We start from the raw sequence: 23,745 nt of genomic DNA on the forward strand, positions 1-23,745 counted from the left end.
TCGCGATATCTTCAGCATTCAGAGGCTTTATTCAAGAGAGGATAAGGTACCCTTGGGTATTTTATTCTGTGTTTGATAGTGTACAAAATACACGTCAACACTACCCCAGCTATCTATTGGTCGATTTTTCCAGAGAAGACATGTGTCCTAAGGATGTAATTTTATCATTGGTCAAGCATTAAATGTTATGTAATGGTTGTAATAAACCCTAATTAGGGTTTTCATTATTGAATCTTGGCCATTGATCTCAAATTGATCTAAGCCATCGAATTGTATTGAGGGCACTATATAAGCCCCGACTCTTCATTTGTAAAGGATAGTAAGAAAGCAGTTAGGAGTTAAAAGGGAGAATAGAATAGAAGCTAGAAAGTCAGTAGTTAGAATAGCGAATTAGTCTAGCAATTAGAATAGAATAGGAGGACAAGGCAAGAAATTGTTGCCATTGATTGTAAACAAACTCCATTTTCATTGAAGTAATGGTGAAGTGTGTCGTTTCTTGCAATATGCATGGTTTCTTGTTGAATCTTCAATCCTAGATGGTAGATGATTAGATGAATGGAAGAAATGTGCTTGATTGATGGTGAAATTCGTATATCCATACTACTAGTAGTTTGTTGATTGTAGACTTGCCTTGTGTAGTCAACTGGAATCATTTAGCTTAAGCTTAACTTCAATTGTCGCTTCTTCATTGATATGCATCAGCCTGATGGTGTCTATGCCTGCAGTGATGATTTGAACATCCTAAAGCTTTCCTTCAAAGATCGCACTAACCTTGTGGAGATGGTCCTGGGATGTCAAAACAAGACTTAGTTAGAATTTCATCAAAGATCATTCATTGCTCTTACATTCTTAGTGTTAGGATTAGATCCTTTTCTAGCCCTCGTTTTTTTTCCTTTTTTTTAAAATATAAGGCAGTAAAATCCTGTGTTCCAGCAATATTCAAAGCAAATTAGAAGTTCAGTCATCAAGTGTAAGTCCCCTTGTGATTCCAGCAAATCACATCATACCACAGAGAGCTTATCCACACGTAGAGATCCTACAGCAAAGAACCTTGAAGTCACCCTGATTGATCCTTTTCGCGATATCTTCAGCATTCAGAGGCTTTACTCAAGAGAGGATAAGGTACCCTGGGTATTTTAATCTGTGTTTGATAGTGTACAAAATACACGTCAACACTACCCTGCCCCTTCCATTTCCATCCACTTCCCTTCCTACCTTCCACTACCCCTTATACCTCCCACATCCTTTATCCCTTATGACTCCCCACGGCAGCACTTATCCTATCCCCTCATACCTTCCACCTTAACCCCGTAGCATCTTTCCTTACCCCCTCCCTCACAACTCATCTTTTTTCACTTCCAAGCCATGACGCCTCACATTCCTCTCCCTCTCTACCGTATTACATTACTTGGGCCCCACAAACCTTACAGTGGAGATTTAGAAGGTTTTTAAGGCATTAATAATGCACTTCAAGCACCGACAGCACTTCTTTTGATTGTCCAAGTCAGCAACCCATGAGATAAGTCATTTCTTTTGTCAATGAGGAAGAGCAATTTAACATTGTAAAACTTCCTTTGCCTCTCCTAAACTCCGAAAAACTTCCTTTGCCTCTCCTAAAGCCCAAAATTCTTCCTTTGCTCACCAAAATCCACGAATTGGCTAAGATCATTTCCTTTGCTCTCTAAGATGTCCAATCAGCATGAGACAGTCAAAATTTGAATGGAAGAAGTGCTTTTTGAGGTTTCTTGGTGGTTGGAAGGCTGAGCTAATGAGCTGGAGATTACTTCCTTTGCCTTTTATAAACCCCGAAAAACTTCCTTTGACCATGACAATCCACAACAAGGGAAGAGAAATATACGATAGGGCCAGCATATGAGGAGGGGCCCACTTGGAAATAAAAGTTTCATTCCAAATTTTAAGAACAAAGCAAGTCGGCTGTCATGAGGATAATATGAAAAGAGGCGATTCTTAAACATTCAACACCTATATAAAGAGAATGTTTCAAATTCATTTCAAACATCTTCATTCAAAACAATCTCCAATTCTGATTTGCACTTCAAGACACAGCGAATTTCATCTAAGACAGTGATTTTGTAATCATTTTGATCATTGTATTTGATCAAAATACACTTAAAGAGGGTGATTTTGACTTTGAAAGCAGATAAGGGCAGAATTGTATGAAGTTTTGTATATCACCTGACCTGTAGCAGCATCAAGGATAAAGAATCAGATGAAAACTCAGGCCATGAAGTAGCCAAAAGTATGAAAATCAGACCAATCAAGGATCATATCAGCACAGAGGATGTTTGATCAGACATAGATCAGACTTTAATCAGAGCTAAGATATCATTTGGTCAGACAAATCAGAGCACATAGGAGGTGAAAGATAGGTAAAATTAAAAATGAACTATATGTGTTTGATATCTTCTTGTTTGTTTTACACTTTACAGGTAACGAAGGAAAAATCAAGAGCAAATCTGATTATAGGAGGATCAGAACAACATTTCAAAGAAAGATTTCATCACCTAAGTAAAGGCAAGGGATCAGCACCATGAAGAAGATTCAATAAATAAAGAGAAGCTTTGCGATGACAACATCATGACAAAGGCAAATTCAGGATAAGGAGATCAGCAACACAAAAACAAAGATCAGCATGTTCTCTAGGCTAGCATGACAACAATGAGAAGCACAATACCTTCAAATTTTTCATTGCATCATGGTGACATCAAGAGGTCAAGACCCCGAAGTGTAAAGGAGAGATCATACAATCATCTCAAGGCAAGATAAACAAGCAAAGATAGAGGATTGACTTAACCATAACGATGCTTCCCATCATCATCACCACATTAAGCAAACTGAATAATGATGAGTATCAAGATATATTGTTCAACATCCTTCATGATAATCTATCAAGTCTACAAGTGCAAATTGAGGTGGCATCATAGTCACCACTCCGCCAATCAAGAAGTTTCACATCAGCATGTTCAGATGCAATGCACCTAACTCATCATATGGAGGCACAAACTTTGAGCTACCTACCCCCATTTTCTATTGGTTCACATTCAATATTGAACCTAAATGTAATTTTCTCATTGGCCAAAGGGAGTTGTTTTAACAAACCCTAATTAGGGTTTCCATCTTGTAATCCTGGCCATTGATTTGTGAATCAATCTGAGCCATTCATTGTAAAGGGAGCACTATAAAAGGCTTCTCTCTCTCATTTGTAAGGGTTAATAGTTTAGAAATAGTGAATAGCAAGTTAATAGTTAATAGATCAGTAAGCAAGTTAATAGTTCAGTAATAGCAGATAGCAGCTAGAGTAGAATAGGAAGAGAAGGCAGAAATTGTTGCCAAATTTGTAAATAAACTTCCTTTTCATTGAAGTTATGATGAAATGTGTTGTTTCTGTTAGCGAAATCCGATAATCAGAATTGACATTGATGTCAAATATATTTTATTTGCTATTCCAGATTTCATATAAATCAAGTTGAAGTCTATTTTGCTGTACCTTACTTTGATCATTTCCATATTTGTTGTGGTTATCATCTGGTTATAATTTGTATCTTCAGAAGTAACATCAGATGAGAATGTGCTCAGTAATTTGTATCTTCAGCAGTATCATCATTTGTCTCATGTTCGCTCAGGTTCAGTTTACAGCTTCAATTGTTTCAGAATTGCCACGTACCATCCTGAGTAAACTGAACCATCTAACAGTGGTACGTGGCAATTCTGAAACAATTGAAGCCGTAAACTGAACCTGAGCGAACATGAGATAAATGATGATACTGCTGAAGATACAAATTATTAGTACCATTAACATATTATCCTGAGTAATATTTGGTGTCTGCTTATTACACAGCATTGGTGGCAGAATGGTTTATGTGACGTTATTATAAAGTGGGATTCGTTGGAGTTGGTTGTAACCTCTAACCATCTAATCGAATTGGCTTTAGTTTGTTTAAGTTAAGATAACTTATGACAAATCTTACAAGTAGTTCGAATTTGGAAAGAGTTAATCTTTGTTAAAGATTAAACTAATAACTACATTCCTAAACAGTTACAAACCGATTATAACCATCTTTATTTCTATAAATTGGTAAATCATTCAATGCTTTGGTGAGAGTATAATACGTATGAACTGCAAAGAGTTATCAGTGTGAGGGTTGAAATGTAAAGACATCAAATATCAGGAAGATCAGTGTAGAAGGTGGTGTAGATTTTCATTCTACAAGGTGTTACCCGAACAAGCATTATATCATCGTGTGACAAGGGTGATATTGGGTAAAAATCTTTTTCAGAAATTTGTGTTTTGAAAGATCAGTAACAATACTTTTGATTTAGAAGTTTGCTCTTTGAAAGAATGCTAATAATTATATTCAGAAATCATTAATACTTTCAGACATAGATGCACACTTCATAGTATTTTTGATATCTCAGGTTTTGAAACAAAGTAACAGTTATTGTCGGAACTTATATTACTTTCAGACACAGTATACATGTTCCCAGATATGCTAACAGCAGTGTTGTGAGGTTTGCTAATAGTGATCAGAAAGTTCATATGAAGATGATTGCAGATTCATTCTGACATACAAACATTTCAGGTTGATATCAGAATATTTTTCTGGAAGTTATACAGAAGTTTTTTTTGGTTATAGAATTTGATCATTTGGTTAATAGCATATAATCTTGGATTGTATACTTGTTCTATATTTGAACATATGAACTTGATGGCTTAAACTGATAATCATCTTATTGTATCACAACTTTAAGAAGCTTAAGTTTTTGGAAGTTGATAGGGTTGGTGCCTTGAATATTGAAGAGTTGATGCTCAAGTTGTAAGAAGTGGTGCTCTTGTTGAAAGGGTCGGTGCCCTTGGTGCTTTGTAATCAGATTTCCTTGTGAGGCCGGATTAGGACAGTAGATCCTAGCGGCATTTCTCACCGTGGTTTTCCCACATTGGGTTTCCACGTAAAATTTGTGTGTTGTGCTCTTGCTGGTGTATCTTTTGATTTCTGCTGTTGCATCTTTCAAATCTTACATTTTTCATAAACTTAAGTTGTTAAAACGATTAAAGTTTTGTTTGTACTGCTGATTCAACCCTTTATTTCCTTACCCACTACGTCTCTCTTATCCTACCCATCCACTATCTTATTCCCCTACCACCATACCTCCTATCCTTCCTTTTATACCCTCACCCCTTAACTTCCTTCACTTCCCTACCCTTCCACCCTCCTACTTCACCCTCACCCACACCTACACTTACACCCACTTCTACCTACACCTACATCCTCTACCCTCCATCTCACACCCCTTACCCTTCTACTTCCCTTAGCCTACCCTTTCCTTTTACCTACCACTCTACCCTCTACCCCTATCCTATCCTAACCCACCTTCCATTTCCTACATTTTCTAACCTACCACCCTACCCCTTACTCTTTTACTACTCCTTATACCTCCCGTTCCACTTTACTCCCCATATATCCTACCTCCTTTACTACTCCTTATACCTCCCAACTTCCCTTCCCTTCACCACAGCACTTTTTCCCCACATCTATATCCCTTATGTTTCCCTTTCCCCCAACATTCCTTCCTTTCACCCATGGCAGATTTCCTTACCACTTCCTTCACATTCCTTCCACCTCACATTTTTCTTCCTCTCTACCGTATCATATCACTTGGGCCCCACAAAATCTGAAATGGAGAGTTAAAAAGTTTTTTTTTTTGAGGCATAGAGCATTTCTTTGACTTCCTTTACTACCGTAGCCTTCTTCTTTGACTGTCCAAATCAGCAGCACCCAAGATGACTCACTTCCATTGCCTTGAGGATGGAGCGAATTGTACCAATGCTCCTTTCTTGGAGCGAAAAGTATTTCCTTTGCTCTTGCATAGGAGCAAGTTTTTTGAGCTACCACCTTCCTTTGCTGCTGGATAAGAACGATTTCCATTGCTCCTCAATTGGAGTGATTTTTACTTCCGTTCCTCCTCATTGGGAGCGAAATTGCCATTGTTTACTTCTCCTTGAGAGCGAAAATTCTCCCTAAACAATTTTGATGATGATTTGAAGCATTCCACATAGGAGAAATGATAATCTTGAGGCATAAGATAGTGAAATTGATAAAATTTGGCTAAGTGAGTTGGGTTTCTTACCACTTCCATTGCTTCTTTCTTGGAGCGAAAAGGACTTCCATTGCTGATAGATAGGAGCAAATTTTTTTAAAGGACTTCCATCGCTGATAGATAGGAGCGAACTTTGTCTTCGGACATGTAGTGTCGCGGTTAAAACACTTCGTTGGTGAAGTGGCCACCAAGGTTCAAACCCCTGCTGGGTCATTGTGCTCGCAGACCTTGTGTCTTCGTTGGGCTATTGTGCTCGCGGGTTTGAACAAGTGAAGTGTGGGGATGAGGTCCCCCGGTTGTGGCCTCACCAGTTCATAGCTCTGGGTCAAAAGAGTTTCACATGGAGCCGGAGGGCGTGTCATACCAGCGTCGCCAATCACGTTAAAAAGTTTACTAGGCATTATTTTATAAAAAAAAAAGATAGGAGCGAACTTTTAAGGTCTACTTCCTTTGCTCCTTAATTGGAGCGAAAAGCATTTCCTTTGCCCTCTTAAGAGAGTGAAAAGTACTTCCTTTGCCCTCTTGGTGGAGCGACCCCCACTTCCATTGCTATGCAAAAGTTCGAATTTCTTCATGTGATTATTCCAAGCAATGATAGGTAATGAGAAGGAGAGTCTAGTGCCAGCAAGGATCAAAGGGGCCCACTCAAAAAACAAAACAAAGATGCAAATGTTAAGTGCCACCTAAGACCAAAGAGGATCCACCTAAACAAGAAATGTTTTATTTATTTAAAAAATCAAAATCAATTCCCATTTGACCCGATAGAAAGCAAAAGATTTAAAGAGAAATATCAAATATTGGAGAGACAAAGTATTGCAGTTTTGAAAATTAAAAATCTTTAATAATGAAATAAATTCGTATAAAAAGCAAGTCGGCCATATAAGAATAATATGAAAAGAGATGGCTTTTAACACTGAATGCATACATAAAAGAGATGTCTCATATCAATTCAACATCATTTAATAAGTAATTCTGATCAGACATTAAGGCAGCGATTCTAAATGGTAAAAATCAGTGATTTTGGCAACAAGATTTTGATCATCAAACTCTTCATTAAAGAGCAATTTTGATTTTTAAAGGTCAACGAATTCTTTGATCATTCCATTAATCAAAGGAGGTGATCCTTTAATAGGGTGCTTAAGATCAAGCTGAGGATTTTCAGATCAGACCTGTGGCAAACATAAAATCAGACTCAGAATCAGATGTTTCCAGATAGCAAAATACATTTCCAGATTTAAAAAAGGCTTCTCACACTTAATTGATGAAGCTTTGGTGTGATAGGGGTGTATTGATTCAGTTAATTTTGTTATTTCATCAATATGATTCAAAATGTTTTCCTTTCCAGGTCTGACTGGAGAATCATAGCGAGGAGTGAGGAAGCACATTCAAGATTACATCAAGATGGGATGCAACACTAGGCAAGCATGGCATTCAAGAGGAAGGATTTCACCGACAAGCACAAAGATACCAAGGAAGGTGATTACACAAGAAGGATTTCGAGATATTCTGATGACATGAAAAAGTCAATACCCCAACTGAGGAGGATATGGGACAAACAGAAGGTTGATGTGAAGAGGATCAACATCAAGATGTTCAAGAACTCAATATTGTAAAAGGATTAAAGAAGCTTCAAGCGATGCAAAGGAAAAGAAATGAAGTTAGAGCTCAAAGGCAAGTATATCATGAACAAAGAAAGATCAACCAAGGGCATCACATAGTCTACATCCAGTGTGATCAGTCAAAAGAGTTAATCAAAGTTAGAGGATTAGCTTGAACAACATGATATAATTTGGGAATATGCCTTCACCACCATCATCATATTGAGCGAGCTTGAGATGTTGAGTATCAAGAGATATCACCCGAAGTATCAACATCCCTTCATCATGATGAGTCAAGTCTACAAAAGCAAGTTGAGGTGGCGTCCTAGTCACCACTCACCAATCAAAGGAGTTCCACATCAGCATGTCTTGATTCAATGAACCAGACTCACCCATGGGGGCACAAACTCCAATACACCTACCCCTACTATCTATTGGTCGAATATTCTAAAGATGATATGTCAAAACATTGTAATTATTTCATTGGCCAGAATAAAGTTTGTTGTAACAAACCCTAATTAGGGTTTCATTGTAAAATCTTGGCCATTGATGGGGTTTGATCCTAGCCATTCATTGTTATGAGCTCTCTATATAAAGCTCAAGCTCTTCATTTGTAAGGGTTAATAGTGAATAGGAGGTTAATAATTAATAGTTGGCAATTAGAGTAGAAATTAGATTAGGAGAAGGCAAAGATTGTTGCCAAAACCTTGTTGTAAAGGACAATTGATTTCAATGAAGTTATGGTGAATTTGATTTGCTACTTCAATAACTTGCATGGTCTTTACTTCTCAATTCATTTTCATGTTATTTAGATGAATGGAAGATCTTTGTGCATGATCAATGGTGAAACTCCGAATCCATACCACTAGCCTCTTGCTGATTGTGAGTGCGCCTTGCGTGGTCAGCTGGAATCCTTGAATGAGCTTAACTTCAATTGCTATTTGTACCTTGATATGCATCACCTTGATGGTATCCTTGTTATTGATAGTGATTCAAACATCATTTTTTTACCTTCCTTAGAAGATTGCACTAAGCTTTGTGGAGTTGTTGCTTTGCATGTCAAAACAAGGCTTAGTGGAATTTCACCAAAGGTTGTCCATTGTTTCTTGCATTCCTAGGAGTAGTGTAGCCTTCTCAAGCCCTATATCTTTTGCCTTTTTTTTTTCTCCAAGCAAGTAATTAGGATCTACGTTACAGCAATTCAAGCATTCATGTACAACGTAAGTCCCCTTGTGATTCCAACATAATCACATCAAACCACTGCGCTTATCCACACGTCATGACCCGACATTGAATAACCTTGGAGTTATCTCAAGTGATCCTTGTGTGACTCTTCAGCATTTGAGAGACTTTGATCAAGAGAGGATAAGATACTTTCGGGTATTTTATTTTGTGTTTGCATGTGTCTAAAAAACACATCAACAAGACCCTCAAGGGTAATTGGTCTCACACGGAAAACTAGACTTTGGGAGTGGTGCATACCAAGAGTTATGAGTCAAATATGTTTTCTATTCATGGTGTCTATCTTGGGTGCAGTCTTTAATGCATGATGGGCATAGGTTTTTGACTAGTGGGTCTTGTTTGGTGGCCATTAGTTTTATGAAATCATTTGGTGGGTTTCCTATTTCCTTTACTCTATATATTGGAAGCATTAAGTGGAAGTCTCAATGTTACTATTATGTTGTCAAGAAGCTATCAAACTAAAGAGTTAAGAGTGGATTGTAGCGATGCACTTACTTTGTTGAAATTAATATAAGCTTGATGTCTCTTTGGTGGTAGAATTTTTTTTGAAAAGGTTTCTCCACATATATCCAATTGTTATGTGTTATTGTTTATTTAATTTGCTGCTATATGTGTTTCTCTGTGATATATCCTAGACTTGATGGTTAATCACATGTTATTCTAATCAACTGATTGGATTTGTACACTTTATACTTCCAATATAACCATTTATCCTATTCTAAACAAAAGTAGAATCCAACTAACGAAGACATCTTTGACACTCCATAACTCGTATTGGGAACCACTCCCAAGACTAACACTCTATGACTAAAATGATAATTGATTGTTGTATTAACAAAGGAGAGGAATACTCCTTATATAAGCAATTACAAAATATCTTTCCATGATGGAAACGATCGAGAACTAAAGAAAAAATAGAAAGATTCTCAATATTAACTAACTGACTTACAAAATAGAAAGTTACTCAGAACCAACTAAATGACTTAAATGACCATTATAAGCTAAATATTACAATATTACTTTGATACCCTCCCTTAAAGGTCATTCTACTAACTAACATGCAAAAACTTGTCATGATCTGCCAATTTTTTGGCTATGAATGCATAGAAAGCTGACCCCTTCTCCTCTTAATGCTCTGCGACATGAGCCTGCCATTGAGACCCTCCCTGGTTGGTTTTTTTATCAGCCAACCACTTTTTGCGAAACTTCTTCATATGACCAAGTTTACCACAATAGTGACATGGGATAGATTTTGGATTCTTTTGAAGAATCATTAGGTTTGTCTTGTCCTTCCTGCTGAGTGGACTCGCATTTGCCTTTGTCCTTAGTAGTAAAAGCCTGTTCCACACTGTTGTAACGTTTTCACACATCGCCCCATTGCAAATGGGGACCCCTGTTTTTTGCTTTTTAGGGTTTGTTTTTTGGTCTTTTAGGGTTTTGTTAGTTAGCCTTTGCATTTTGAGTGTCGCCCAGGTGATCACATGGATAAGCAAATTTGGCTAAGTCTGAAAGTCCTGATCCTGAAATTTGGCTAAGTCTGAAAGTCTTGATCCTGAAATTTGGCTAAGTCTGGATACTAAAAAACCTCAAAAAACTAGATTTTGCTATATAACTCCTGGAGGTCTGAAACCACTCTCAAACATCCTGAAAGTATATATGGAATATAACTTAAAGTATAAGTGACATTTTCTTATACTTAAATGTTATATTCCATAAAAATTATCCTGATAAAGAGTTCGAAAAGTCAAATTTCGCTCCTGTCCTTCACTGAGGATCCAGAGCATTTCGCTCTTGTCCCTCTCCAAGGGTCCAAGGCGAATCACTCATGTCCCTCACCAAGGGTCCAGAGCGAAAAAGCTTAGGGGAGTCATTCCTGACCTTGTTTGGACAAATTGAGACATCAAAGGCATGAAGGAGGACGTAATCAACCCATTGAAGATAGTTTTGAAAGTTAACAAGGCATAAATGAGCTCATAAAGGCCAGGGCGCTCCTGTCCCTCTCCAAGGGACCAGAGCGATTTTCTCTCAAGACAAGTTTTTGGCAAAAGGAAGGCAAGTTTCGCGTTTGAGGTGGGTGAAGGAAGACGCAATTGACCCGTTGAAGATAATTTTCGAAGCTAGCAAAACACAAGTGAGCTTATAAATGCAAAATCGCTCCTGTCCTTCACTCAAGGACCAGGGCGAAAATCTTGGGAAAGCACGTTTTTGCCTTGAAGAAGCGGATTGAACATGCATAGAAGAGATGAACGAAGGTCATTGCTTACCTCCAAACTTGATTTGGCGATCTAAAGGACAAAGACCAAGGACAAAAGATGAAATCGCTCCTGTCCCTCACCAAGGGACCAGGGCGAAAATGCTTTAAAGTGCACTCATTTCAAAGATCGAATAAATTGAACTCGAAATTCTAAGTAAAAATGCCATCTTGGACGTCAAAAATGAGGTCTTGGACGTAAAAAACAAAAAGTGTGAGGTCCAAAAGGTATAGGCGCTCCTGTCCCTCTCCAAGGGACCAGAGCGATCTTGTTGATATCTATTATTTTCCCATGCTTGGGCGCCAATATCCTTCAAATCACATTAAATGCCAATTTCGATAAAACATTGAAATATTTTTGAAATTAAATTGACATTTAATAAGTGCGCAAAACATTTAATAATTAATTTATGCCTTTAAAAAATCGAAATTTTAATTATGAAGGCATTTAAAATTAATTATTATTAATTTAAAAATAAAATTGGGGCGCTTGGGGTATTATCTAATGTTTTTATAAAGTCGGCCTCTTCTTTTATTAATTTTTTATTTATTTTTGGCCTATTTTCCAAGTCGGCCTATGGGAAATTGAAATGGTGAACGCCTATATAAGAGAGGTGTGTTGAGCGATTTTAATCCATCATTCACTCATCATTTCAAATGCGATTTGGAGGGCAAAGAGGAGGTGCGAAATCTAGCTTGTGTGGAGCGAATTTCTACCAAGTGTGGAGACTAAGGAAGGCGAAATTCATCTTGAAGGCTATTGGAGAGGCGTATTTTTTGCTAGTTTGGAGGATAATTTCCAGATTTTTGAAGACATTTGAAGGCGAATTTCCAGATTTTTGAAGAGGAAGGTGGAGTTCTTTTCCAAGCTAAAGGAGGTGCATTTTATCCAAGGGAGGGCTTTGATCTACATTTTGCCTAGCAAAATTCATCTATTTTTACATCATTTCTTAGAGTTAATTCTCAAGAGGAGGTATGGCAAAATCATCTTGACACCCTTATTCAAGGTTTGATTTTTTAGACATTTTTTGGAAAAATCTAAGTATTACATGGTTAATTAGGAAATGATAACTCAAGATTTATCATGAAGTTTCCTAATTAAAATCTTGAATCTTCCTTTTAAAGTTTAATTTTTAGATTTCAAGATATATTATTAATTGTGAAATGTTGTGTAGGTATCAAGATGGCGACTCCCAAGCTCGAAAGATCTACAAGTCAAAAGACTCTTCTCAAGGAAAATCAAGCCAGATCAAGGACGGTCTCATCAAGGACGATCAAGCAAGGACAAGGGCGACCTCCTCCAGCCTAGCATAGACAAGGACGACCTTCTTCGATCCAGCATCATCAAGATAAGGGCGACCTCTTCCAATCCAACATTCCAAGGCGAGGTACATCATCATCCTGCAAATCAAGGACACAAGAAGTCAGAGCAAAGGGTTCGTTGAAGAAGCAGATAGTTCCAGATGAATTAATTAAAGCTAGCTTCTCAACAACATCAAGTTGAATATCTACCAAGTTACAAGTGTCGGACGAGGTGGCATCCTAGTCATCGCTCATCCAGTCAGTGTGGTCCACCTCAGCATTTCCAGATTCAATGTACCTAACTCATGGAAGGTGGCACAAACTTCTATGTACCTACCCGGCTATTCATTGGTCGAATTTTCTAGAGAGGACATGTGTCCAAGCAATACAATTTTATCATTGGTCAAGCATTGAATGTTATGTAATGGTTGTAACAAACCCTAATTAGGGTTTTCATTGTAAAATCTTGGCCATTGATCTCGAATTGATCTAAGCCATCGAATTGTATTGAGGGCACTATATAAGCCCTGGCATTTCATTTTGTAAAGGCAATTAGAGAGAGTTAGAATAGTTAGTAAGCAGTTGGAAGTATTAGAATAGCAATTAGAGTAGATTAGAGAGAGAAGGCAAAGATTGTTCCCAAGATGTTGTTGTAAAAGACTTGTAACTTCATTGAAGAAATGGTGAAATTTATGGGTCGATTCGACAATTTGCATGGTCTTTATACTTCTCATGTTTGATTTTATGATTAGATGAGTGGAAGAAATGTGCTTGATTGATGGTGAAATTCGTATATCCATACTACTAGCAGTTTGTTGATTGCAGACTTGCCTTGCGTAGTCAACTGGAATCATTCAGCTTAAGCTTAACTTCAATTGTCGCTTCTTCATTGATATGCATCAACCTGATGGTGTCTATGCCTGCAGCGATGATTTGAACATCATAAAACTTTCCTTCGAAGATCGCACTAGCCTTGTGGAGATGGTCCTACGATGTCAAAACAAGACTTAGTTAGAATTCCATCAAAGATCATTCATTGTTCTTACATTCTTAGTATTAGGATTAGATCCTTTCCTCGCCCTCATCTTTTTTTTCTTTTTTCAAATCAAAGCTAGCAAGAGCCTGTGTTCTAGCAGTATTCAAAGCAGATCAGACGTTCAATCATCAAATGTAAGTCCCCTTGTGATTCCAGCAAATCACATCATACCACAAAGAGCTTATCCACACGTAGAGACCCTACATACAAGAACCTTGAAGTCATCCTGATTGATCCTTTTCCGCGATATCTTCAGCAATCAGAGGCTTTATTCAAGAGAGGATAAGGTACCCTTGGGTATTTTATTCTGTGTATGATTGTGTACAAAATACACGTCAACACACACCGGTACTCTCACTGCTGCTACCAAACTGCTTCTTCCACCTGTCCTGTTGCAAGAGCTTGTTGAACAATTCATCAAACTTCAAGTCAACATTGGTGGAAGTAATGTTGAGAGTTTCCATTAAGTGCTCATAAGATTATGGTAAGCTTTTCAGCGTGATAACCACTATATCCTCTTCTTCCATCCTACAACCAATGGCCTTCAGTTGATTGTGAAGGTCTTTGATCTTCATTAAATGATCTTGCAAAGACATCTTGTCATCCATCATAATCGAGAACATCATGTTTTCACGAAGAAATCTCTACCTTTATTTGACGTCTCATGCAAATCCTTCGAGTGAGTCCAAATTTGTGCAACAGTCTTGTCAGATGGCACTTCTAGAAGCATCTCGTTGGTGACAGATAATTTGTGCAACACAACTGCTTCATGATCACGCTCATCAAACGTGTCCTGGTCTTTACCTACTACTATGGGAGGAGCAGAATTACCTAGAACAATCTAATCTAGGCACCATTACTCAAAAATAGTGAGCATCCTATGTTTCCAAGTATTGTAATTCTTGTCATTTAACCTTTGAGTGCCTTCGAACATGATTTTAGGTAACACAGCCATCCCTCCCGCTATCCAGACACAAAAATCGAGATAAAAATCAGCTTCTCAAATACCTTCAATTTTTGTTGATAAAAAATCGAGAAAAAAATTTGAAACCAGCAATTTCTTAAAAAAAACCATGCAAAAAAATGCTTTAAAGCCACAATTTTGTCTGAAAATCGTCAAACCCTAGATGCGAGATTTGCAGAAACCCTATGCTGAAAAATAACAATAGATCCCCAACCTCCCTGCAAAACCTAGCCAGAACTAAAAGTACACATGATTTTGTGGAAAAATCATCAAAACCCTAAGCGCACAGATCTTGAAACTCTTGTTTATCTGGTGAAAAAGTAGTACAAAAACCGACAAAAAACCCTCTTGCAAAAAACGACACACACAAAACTTTGGACCACATCTACAAAAACCAATCATGTGGGGTCATAAAAACAGCAAATGAAGAACCCTAGCCACGCAAAGCAAAGAAATTGAGAATCGACCCATGAAAAAGGTTGCATGGGATGCAAAGAAAAATCCTTTACACAACTCTCAACACATCAGTCACGGGCTGCAGACAGGTCGCGGTAGGACCAGAAACCCTTGACGCGACAAAAACCTTCATGCGAGAATTTTTTTTTGCCAAAAACGGAAACCCTCAATTTTATTTGAAAAATTGACAAAAACTTCTGTCAATCAAAACCCACGATTTTGTTTTTAAAAAAATGGGCAAAAAACTTCTTAAAAATTTCTCAAAATTTCTAGGCAAAGACCACGAATTTTATATTTAAAAAAATTGCCAAAAATAAACCTATGTTCTGATACCATGAAATGATAATTGATTGTTGTATTAACAGGGGAGAGAAATACTCTTTACATAAGCAATTACAAAAGATCTTTCCATAACGGAAACGATCGAGAACTAAAGATAGAATAGAAAGATTCTAAATACCAACTAACTGACTTACAAAATACTAAGATACTAAAACTAACTAAACGACTTAAATGACCATTGTAAGTTAAATATTACAATATTACTTTAATAATGACAAACATGACAGCTAATGAGAGCCCCACCAATTATGATAAGATGATCCAATCTCACTGAAGTGACTCCATAGCACTAAGGAGAGATAAATATTTATTCAAGAGTGATGACTGTAAGTGTCAATGTTAACCTTTTTCCATAACCTCCATTACAAAAAATTCCAAGTCCTTAGGAGAATAATAATAAAAAAAAATCGCTCTCAATTGCTCATGGGCATCTAAGTACCCCATTCCACGAAGTTTAGAGGACACATACATTATATATAGGATTGCAAATGAATATCAGTCTAAATCCTAACCAATGAACCACAAAGACACATCCCCCTCCCCAAAACCTTTTGTTTTTGGGACGAGGATGTCTCTGGGATGTAGGGATGGTACATCCCATCGCTATCAAGACACCGAATACTTGTTGGGGATGTCACAGACATCCAAACATCTCTGGGGCATCCCGATGACACCTAGGAGTCCCCTAGCTGTCCCAGGGAGGCCTACGAGTCTCCCATAGCCCCCACTCAGAAACTTGGTCCCTAAGCAAAAAATGGTGAAAATTTTGTAAAACTGGAATCCTTGTCTTGAAGTCAATCTCATTCTCTTCATCAAAATATATACATGAAACACTTTTAAGTTATATTTCATGTATATATTGGCAAGATGTTTGAGAGTGGTTTTAAATCTCTAGGAATTATAATGCAGATTATAGATTTTAGAGGATTTATAAATTTTTAGACAATCAAAATTCAATAATCAGCAAGCTCCTATCAGCATTCTCTCGCTCTCTCTATCTCACTCTTTATCTCCCCTAAACTCTAGACCTATCATTCTTCCTCCATCCCCTCTCTATGCCTCTCTATATCTCACCCTCTTCTTTCTCCCCCCAAATCTAGACCTATCTCTCTACATCTCTCTCTCGGCCCCTGACCCCTACAAGGGGTGCTACCCTCAACCTCGTTTTGGTGTTGCTCCTAAACCCCCATGAAACTATAAATCTAAGCAAGTAATAGGCCAATGATGAATCATGATCATAAAAATCTACATAATACATATATCTTGGTTGCAAATCTTTGCATGTTCATAGTCAAAGCCATAATCAAGACCCCCACAAGGGGCACTACCCCTTGACCCCAAACCTCCTCCCACCATTCTTATTGTTTGGAATCCTAGGTGTCCTCGGGACGTCCCAGAGATGTTTGGATGTCTGCAAATGAAACTTTGGCATACTAAGTATTAAGAATTGCAAATGAGCCTTACAAAAGGTACACAAACTACAAGGAATTGGAAGAATAAACTTTTTGAGCTCTCTCTTTCTGGCACTATCATGCATAAATAATATTTAGAGAATCATGAGTGAAATAGTAAGAGCAACACTTCCATCCCTCAACAGTTTTTTTTCTTCTTTCTTTTTCCCCTTATTAACAGAAGCAGAAATGTTCTAAAATTAAACAATTCATATGTTTCAACTCTATTCTAAAATTCTGGGGAATGAGAGACCATGCAAGTCCAAAATATTTTATGTAAGCACATCCATATAAATTAAAAGTGGACAGAGCATCTATAAAAGGAACTGCAATAAGAGAAAACTTACAAGTAGGTTAATCTTGGCAGAGAAGCAATCTCTGGCGGCACAATACCAGCAATTTTGTTGTTAGACAAATACCTAATAAACAGACAACTACATCACTTGGACATTCTATTAAAATTTTGATTGGAAATCAGATAAAAGACGGGACTCATTACTATGTATCCAGTACAAATAAGATAATTTAACAAAAATATAAAACAAAAGGATTTGAATACAAATGCATACTAAAAAAATTATATAATTTTGTAAAAGAATATACTGACAGAATTTCCAAGTTCCTCAAGTTGGCAATCTGTGCAGGAATTCCTCCAGTCAAAAAGTTGTCATTAAGATACCTGGAAGTGAAAACATTAAACTTTTACTTGGCTGAATGAAGGGACATAACACATTTACATGATAAATTTATTAAATACTGACAAATGGAACAAACTAAAATTTTCAACATAGTTATTACTGTCCATATACAAAAGGTGAAAATACAAGGAAATAAAGATATCCTCCTTTTGGTTGCCGAAAAAGGATGTTGGATTATTACTGAGAAATCATGGTATAATTCAACCATACCCTTGCACTGAAGCCACAGTACTCCAACAACAGAATGATAGTTCACAGCTTAAATGATGATTGTGCAGCAGATTTTATAACTCTTATTCTTGTGGTGACAAAGTTTCCAAGGATTGCAGTAGAAAAAGTATAATCACCTAACATCATCAGTTCATAGTTAACACTAACCATGTTAAAAAACATATAGCAAATTAAGGAGAAATCCTTCAGTCTTCCGCAAGACTCACCTGCCAATAGGAATACTTCAATGTGCTAGGACAAGGCATGATCAATGGGTAATAGGATGCTGGCAACTTGTCCTTTGTTCAATGGGCATCATGCATGCATGACACCTCACAGATTTCCTATCTTTTCACTTTAAAAGATGAAAGCCTCTTTAGAAGGACCTCTTTTTCATATTATCTTGCACTAAAAAGATGAGCCTTCCTATTTGAGTCTGGCAACAGACTTCCTAAATGTTTCTACAGTTTCAAGAACAGCAGTGAGACAAACTTAAACAAACATGAAAAAGAACATTAGATGCATCTCTTGGAATGCCAGAGGACTAGAATCTCCTGATAGAAAATATGTTGTTAGAAGGTTTATGAATATGGAAAAAGAGAGAGATATTCTTTTGCTCCAGGAGGTCAAAGCTAATGGCTTTTCTCTTGAAACTAACCTCAGACTACTTTGGAAAGATGCAATTCAATTGATCACTACGCATGAGAAAGGAATGGGGGCAGCAGCCCTCCTAATTTCAAAAAAATGGGTTCAACATGTCAAAAAAGTTGGCACCTCTCTTTGTAACAAAATTGTGTGGGTTATCATTGATAATGGGGAGATGTTCTTTGGTGTATGCTCCATTCATGCTCCCAATGACCAGAGGGAGAGATGTGGTTTATGGCAGTGACTATGTAGCCTGCCAGAGATCCCATGGCTCTTGGGGGGAGACTTTGATATGGTTGAAAACAGAGAAGATAAGATTGGGGGCCTAAACATGGATTGGAAAGGAAATGAGAAGCACTTCTAGTATAGAATGAAGGCTAGACTCAATCTGTTTGATCCCCTTGAAGGGAAGATAGATCAGAACCACAACTTCTGGTATACCTGGTGCATCCTGAATATGAGTGTCATTGTTTTGTCAAATGCCTGGACAAACTGAGTAAGGAAATCATCCACTTGTCTATTCACATCTTCAATCCATTTACCAAATTCTTCATGTGTACTCCTCACTGCCTCATGATCAAAATGAAGTCCACGATCAACTGCAATAGGGGAGACAAAGGCGGGATTCTCTCGCCTCATCTCTACAATATACTCCCTAAGCCTAATGTTCTCTTCCTTGTACATCTCTCTCTTCTCAATCTCCCTATTCAACCTCGCATTGATTGCTTGGACCATATCACCAAGTTCCTGAAACTCTTGGTCTTTTGTAGTTCATCCAAGGGCAACTGAAGTGATCTAGAAATCCATAGGAGTAGCATCATCCCGAGTCACATCACCAATTGGGACAACCACCTGTGCAATCCACATTCCTGTTTCATCTCTAGATATGTTCGAGAGTATCTTAGCCCTCTTAGGTTATTTTTCCTTGTTGCACCTGGCTAAGTAGTCATCAATATCATCAATAGGCTAGGCCTCTACCATCTTCTTACTTTTCTCCATGCTCTTCATCAACCAATCGGGAATGGTGGACATTTCCATTCCATCATCAAGACACATTTCCCGTTCAAGATCTCGCAATGCGGATATAACATTATCATCATCCTCCTTGTCCTTAGTCAAATAATAAACATTTTTACCCAAGCTAAACTCCAATAGGACAGTAGGAGATCTTCATTGCTCATCATCTTCATTAGGTGGCGTAGATTGTGCCGTAGCATGCAACTCCTAAGTATTATCTGGCAAAATTACTATGTTGGAGCATTGTTCAAATTCTTTGCTCTGCTCTGGCATGTCAACTTCCTTGATTGATGAGGAACTAAGGGGAGACAAAGGAGCGCTAGGTTTTTGCTGCTTCTTTTTCTCGTGACTAACTATCTCCTTCCCCTTTGTCTTGGATTCTCCAGGCACTCTTTCTACATTTAGGAGCTTGACCCTCCTCATCTGCATGAATCCTCACATCACTAACTGTTCTTTGATCATACACAAGAGAAGATTCCACTTGTTTCATCTTCTCATAAGTGAAGACAACGCCCATATCTATCAATCTGTTCACTTGCTTGTCTACCCACTCTCTGGAGAAATCCATAACATCTCTCATAAGCACATTCAAATCTATAACTTCTGGCTATGACCAACAAGGTAATAGGAAAGATTTTTTCATTTCATTTTCATACTGCGGATGAGTATGATCACTATCATCCAATATCTGATCAAATGAGAAAGAGTTCACATTTTCTCATAAAATCCACGGACATCCTGGACCATATTCTCCTCTTCCTTGCTTGCTCATCCATCAAGTTAGCCCAGTAATCTTCAATGTCAACCTTGTGTGTGAATCTGTCTCCTCTAATCCTTTCAACATTCTTATGCAGATCAAATCTATATCTTTTCTTATAGGTTCCAAGGTGATAGAATGCAAGCTCGTCAATCATTGTACTAGCTACAATGGCGGATTGGCACACTTCTAAAGTTTTCCCTATAGAAATTAAAAAAGTCATCCCTGATCTATGTTTCTCCTTCTAGATGAAATCGAATTCCAGAAGTTGTCTCACAACCTCAAGTAGGATCATTTTGTCTATAGGATACCTAAGAAGCTTGCATGGTTTGGATCTAAATCCCTGAATCGTTAGGTATGTGAAAGTGCAAAACTGTACATACCATGATCCATATTGTTCAACTAACTCTGTTGCCGCCTTGGACAACCTCTTATGGATTCCACCCTACAACATCCTTGTAATATACATGATAAATGCATCATTCACCCTCCTGTAGTCTTCAATTCTATGCATATCAAGTTGGGGATAACATTCATAGCTTCTATACTGTCCTTGTCCATTCCCGACTTCACCTTTGCATATCAATCCTTTATATGTGACAAATCTAGCAAGTATATACACGAGGTACGAAGTCATGGCGAATGACTTAGTCTTCTCCACATTTCTCAATTGAAAATCCATATTGTCGTTGATAATCTTCGGCCAACTGATCATTGTTCCTCTTATACAATCCTAGATAAAGTAATACATCCATCCTTCAACTAAGGCACCCTGCGGCATCCCCATCACTCGATTGAGTAGGAATACGAAATCGCTATATTCCTCTTTCAAATATGTGCACGAGTGTCTTTGGCACCTTGGAATGATGAGGCCTCGGCTCAATCATCCACTCCTTATTCAGTACAGTCTTACATGCATCATCCACCTTCAATTTATACTTTGCTTCATATTCATCCTTTGTCCTATCCTTCATGTTTGCACTACGAGGAATTCCAAACACTTTGGCAATTGCATCCTCGGCAAGGTAGGCGATGGTTACCCCTTTGGAAGTCCAGAGCATCCTGGAGAGAGGATCATAGTGTCTTGCGCATTCCAGAACTAACTTGCTGCATTGTATGGATTGTGGAAATCTAGTGGCATGATATATGCCACTCCTCATGATATTTGCATAGGTAGGAGAGGGAATCTAGTTGTTTGTTCCGAACATCCTCTACCGCATCTGCTCCATATTCAGGAAATTCATGTTTGTATCTGTGATCTCTTCGCATCGGGATGACAACTTGGAATCCGGATACAATCCCTCCTGGACCATCTTCAACTGTTCCTTCTGAACTCCAATCCCAGACTTGGACATAGTATTGTATGGAGCTTGAAGTCAATAGATTGAAAAATTATCCTGATAATTATTTTCAGAATTAGATAAGTTCTAATTTCTAATGATTTAGACAAATTTAGGAGTGGAAATCAGGAATTCTATCTATATTTTTAACCAATTCTGAAAATAGAATGTAAACATGACAATAATAGGGTATAAACCCTCATTTTCAGACTTAGATAAGGTCTGATATAAAAATGTAAGTCTGAAAACACTTGCATACTAAGAAAATTATTAAAATAAAGCCCAAAAGAGTATACCAGAATCTAAAAATGCCTTGGAAAGGTGTGAAAAGTCTGATTTTTCACTCTAAAATGTTTGAATTCACTCAGAAACCCTTCCAAACTCACTAATGGCTGCCAAAAGGTCTGAAGACAACCTGCAACACTTAAAATCAGTCACCTAACAAGGTTGCAGCCATATAGAAACACTTGCAATTGATGGAATTTTACCTCCCAAAGTCAAAGTGATCAAATCTGGGCAAGAATAAAGGGCTGGTAACAATAAATCAGTCTGAAGATAGGTCTGAAAATGGAGCTTCACACTTAGGTAAGCAATGGAAACTCTACCGAATGATCAAAAACTTATAAAAAAATGATGCCCAAGTGAAATTTCTCAAATGTAGAGGTAACTGGAAATGAAGGATAAGTCTGACAACAACCTGAAAATGGTGTTTTCAGACTTCACACCAGCAATAGTGCACTTAGAAAACGCCTCCAAACCACCCTAGAATGGCCCCAAAATGGTCTCCAAGCAAAATCGCCTAAGTATAAGTGGCTGGAAGTGAAAAAATAATTCTGAGAAAAGGAGTTTCCAGCCAACAATGGAGGTCAAATCACCTTTAGCAATGATAGCAAACTTAGGTCTGAGAACAATGGCAGCCACCAAACTCAGCAATGACAAAGAGAATTACCCAAAATGTGGAGGAAATAACCTCCCAAACAAAATCACCACCTTCCCAATAATGTCGCCACCTCACCAAATCGCCCAATGTGGCAAAAATGGCCACCAAACACTGTGTAACTTGTCTCCAATACTGGCGCCCAGGTCTGATGGGGTAGAAAAGACCTTCCAATCAGCAAACTCCATCTCCAATGGTGTGTAATAGACACTTCACCAAAATCAGCCATTTACTGTCTTTGCTCAGTCACATCAGCAAATATAATAATATTATAATTGGGCAAGCATACTTATTCATGTTTTCACCTTGTTGTTTCACCACACAAGCAATGTGGGATAAAAAACTTGCCTTTATACTTGCCTAGGAAAAATCGATTTGCTTCTAGAAAATATTTAATCATTGATAATTGTTGCAAATCATTTAATAATTGTTTTTGGTAATTAAATAATCATTGTTAAGTGCAAAAACAATTAAATGTGGGCCCCTTTTATTAAAATCTTTCAAAATTCACCAAGTTTGTGTGCCTGGGGGAAAATCACCCCATGTCTAGATTAAAAATCGAGATCAAAAATTATTCAAAACATCGTTAAAGCTCATTGGGGGCAAATCGACCTCTATTGGGATAAAATTCCCAATCAAAAATCATCAAATTCATCAATAAATACCTCTGGGGGGAAATCACCATTCATTTGGACTCAAAAATTCACTTCATTTTCATTACTAAGTCCAAAAAAATCACTTTGGGGAAAATCGCTCCCCATCTGGATAATTATCCAGATCAGAAATTCATCAAAAAATGCAATTGGGGAAATTCGCCACTCATCAAGACAATCATGGTGAACAGTTTTAGAGTGGAGGATAGACTCGAAGGCGCATCCAACTTCGTCTCATGGAGAATTCGAATAACAGCAATTCTTCAAGAACTCGAACTAGATGCATACATAGAAGAAGATACTAAGATTCCCGAAGACGAGCCAGAGAAAACAACCTCGAAAAGACACAACAACAAGGCTAAGAAAATCATAATTGATGTTGTTAAAGATCACATTCTCCCAACCATCTCAAAACTAACTACAGCTTATGATATGTTCAAGACCATTCAAAACTCATAAAATAAATAATGCAAGCAGATTGCTCACTTCAAAACAACAATTAATGCATATCTACATGAACAAAGGAGAAACAATCACATCCTATTTCATGAGGATTTTAGAATTAAAAGACCAATTGTCAACTATTGGGAATAATATAGATGATATGGAGCCATCTCTAATAGCACTTAAGGGATTACCATCCAGTTGGGAATCCTTTATTCAAGGCATTAGTGCTCATCCGACTCAAGAATGATTGTACTCAAGAAGAATCTCGACTAATCACAAGAG

At 37.7% G+C, this 23,745-nt stretch overlaps 1 protein-coding gene across 1 annotated transcript in view; it reads right to left on the bottom strand.

The window, feature by feature from the left end:
* The window catches only part of LOC131035546 (probable leucine-rich repeat receptor-like protein kinase At1g35710), a 64,226-nt gene that overhangs the window by 20,929 nt on the left and 19,552 nt on the right, over positions 1-23,745 (bottom strand). The window contains exons 8-9 of the mRNA XM_057967260.2: positions 17,367-17,438; positions 17,107-17,178 (exon numbers count right to left, since the gene is read on the bottom strand). Of these exons, the coding sequence (XP_057823243.2) occupies positions 17,107-17,178; positions 17,367-17,438 (144 nt within the window). The remainder of the gene's footprint in view (positions 1-17,106; positions 17,179-17,366; positions 17,439-23,745) is intronic.

Source organism: Cryptomeria japonica, chromosome 3 (assembly GCF_030272615.1).
Source record: "Cryptomeria japonica chromosome 3, Sugi_1.0, whole genome shotgun sequence".
NCBI classification, from domain to species: Eukaryota; Viridiplantae; Streptophyta; class Pinopsida; order Cupressales; family Cupressaceae; genus Cryptomeria; species Cryptomeria japonica.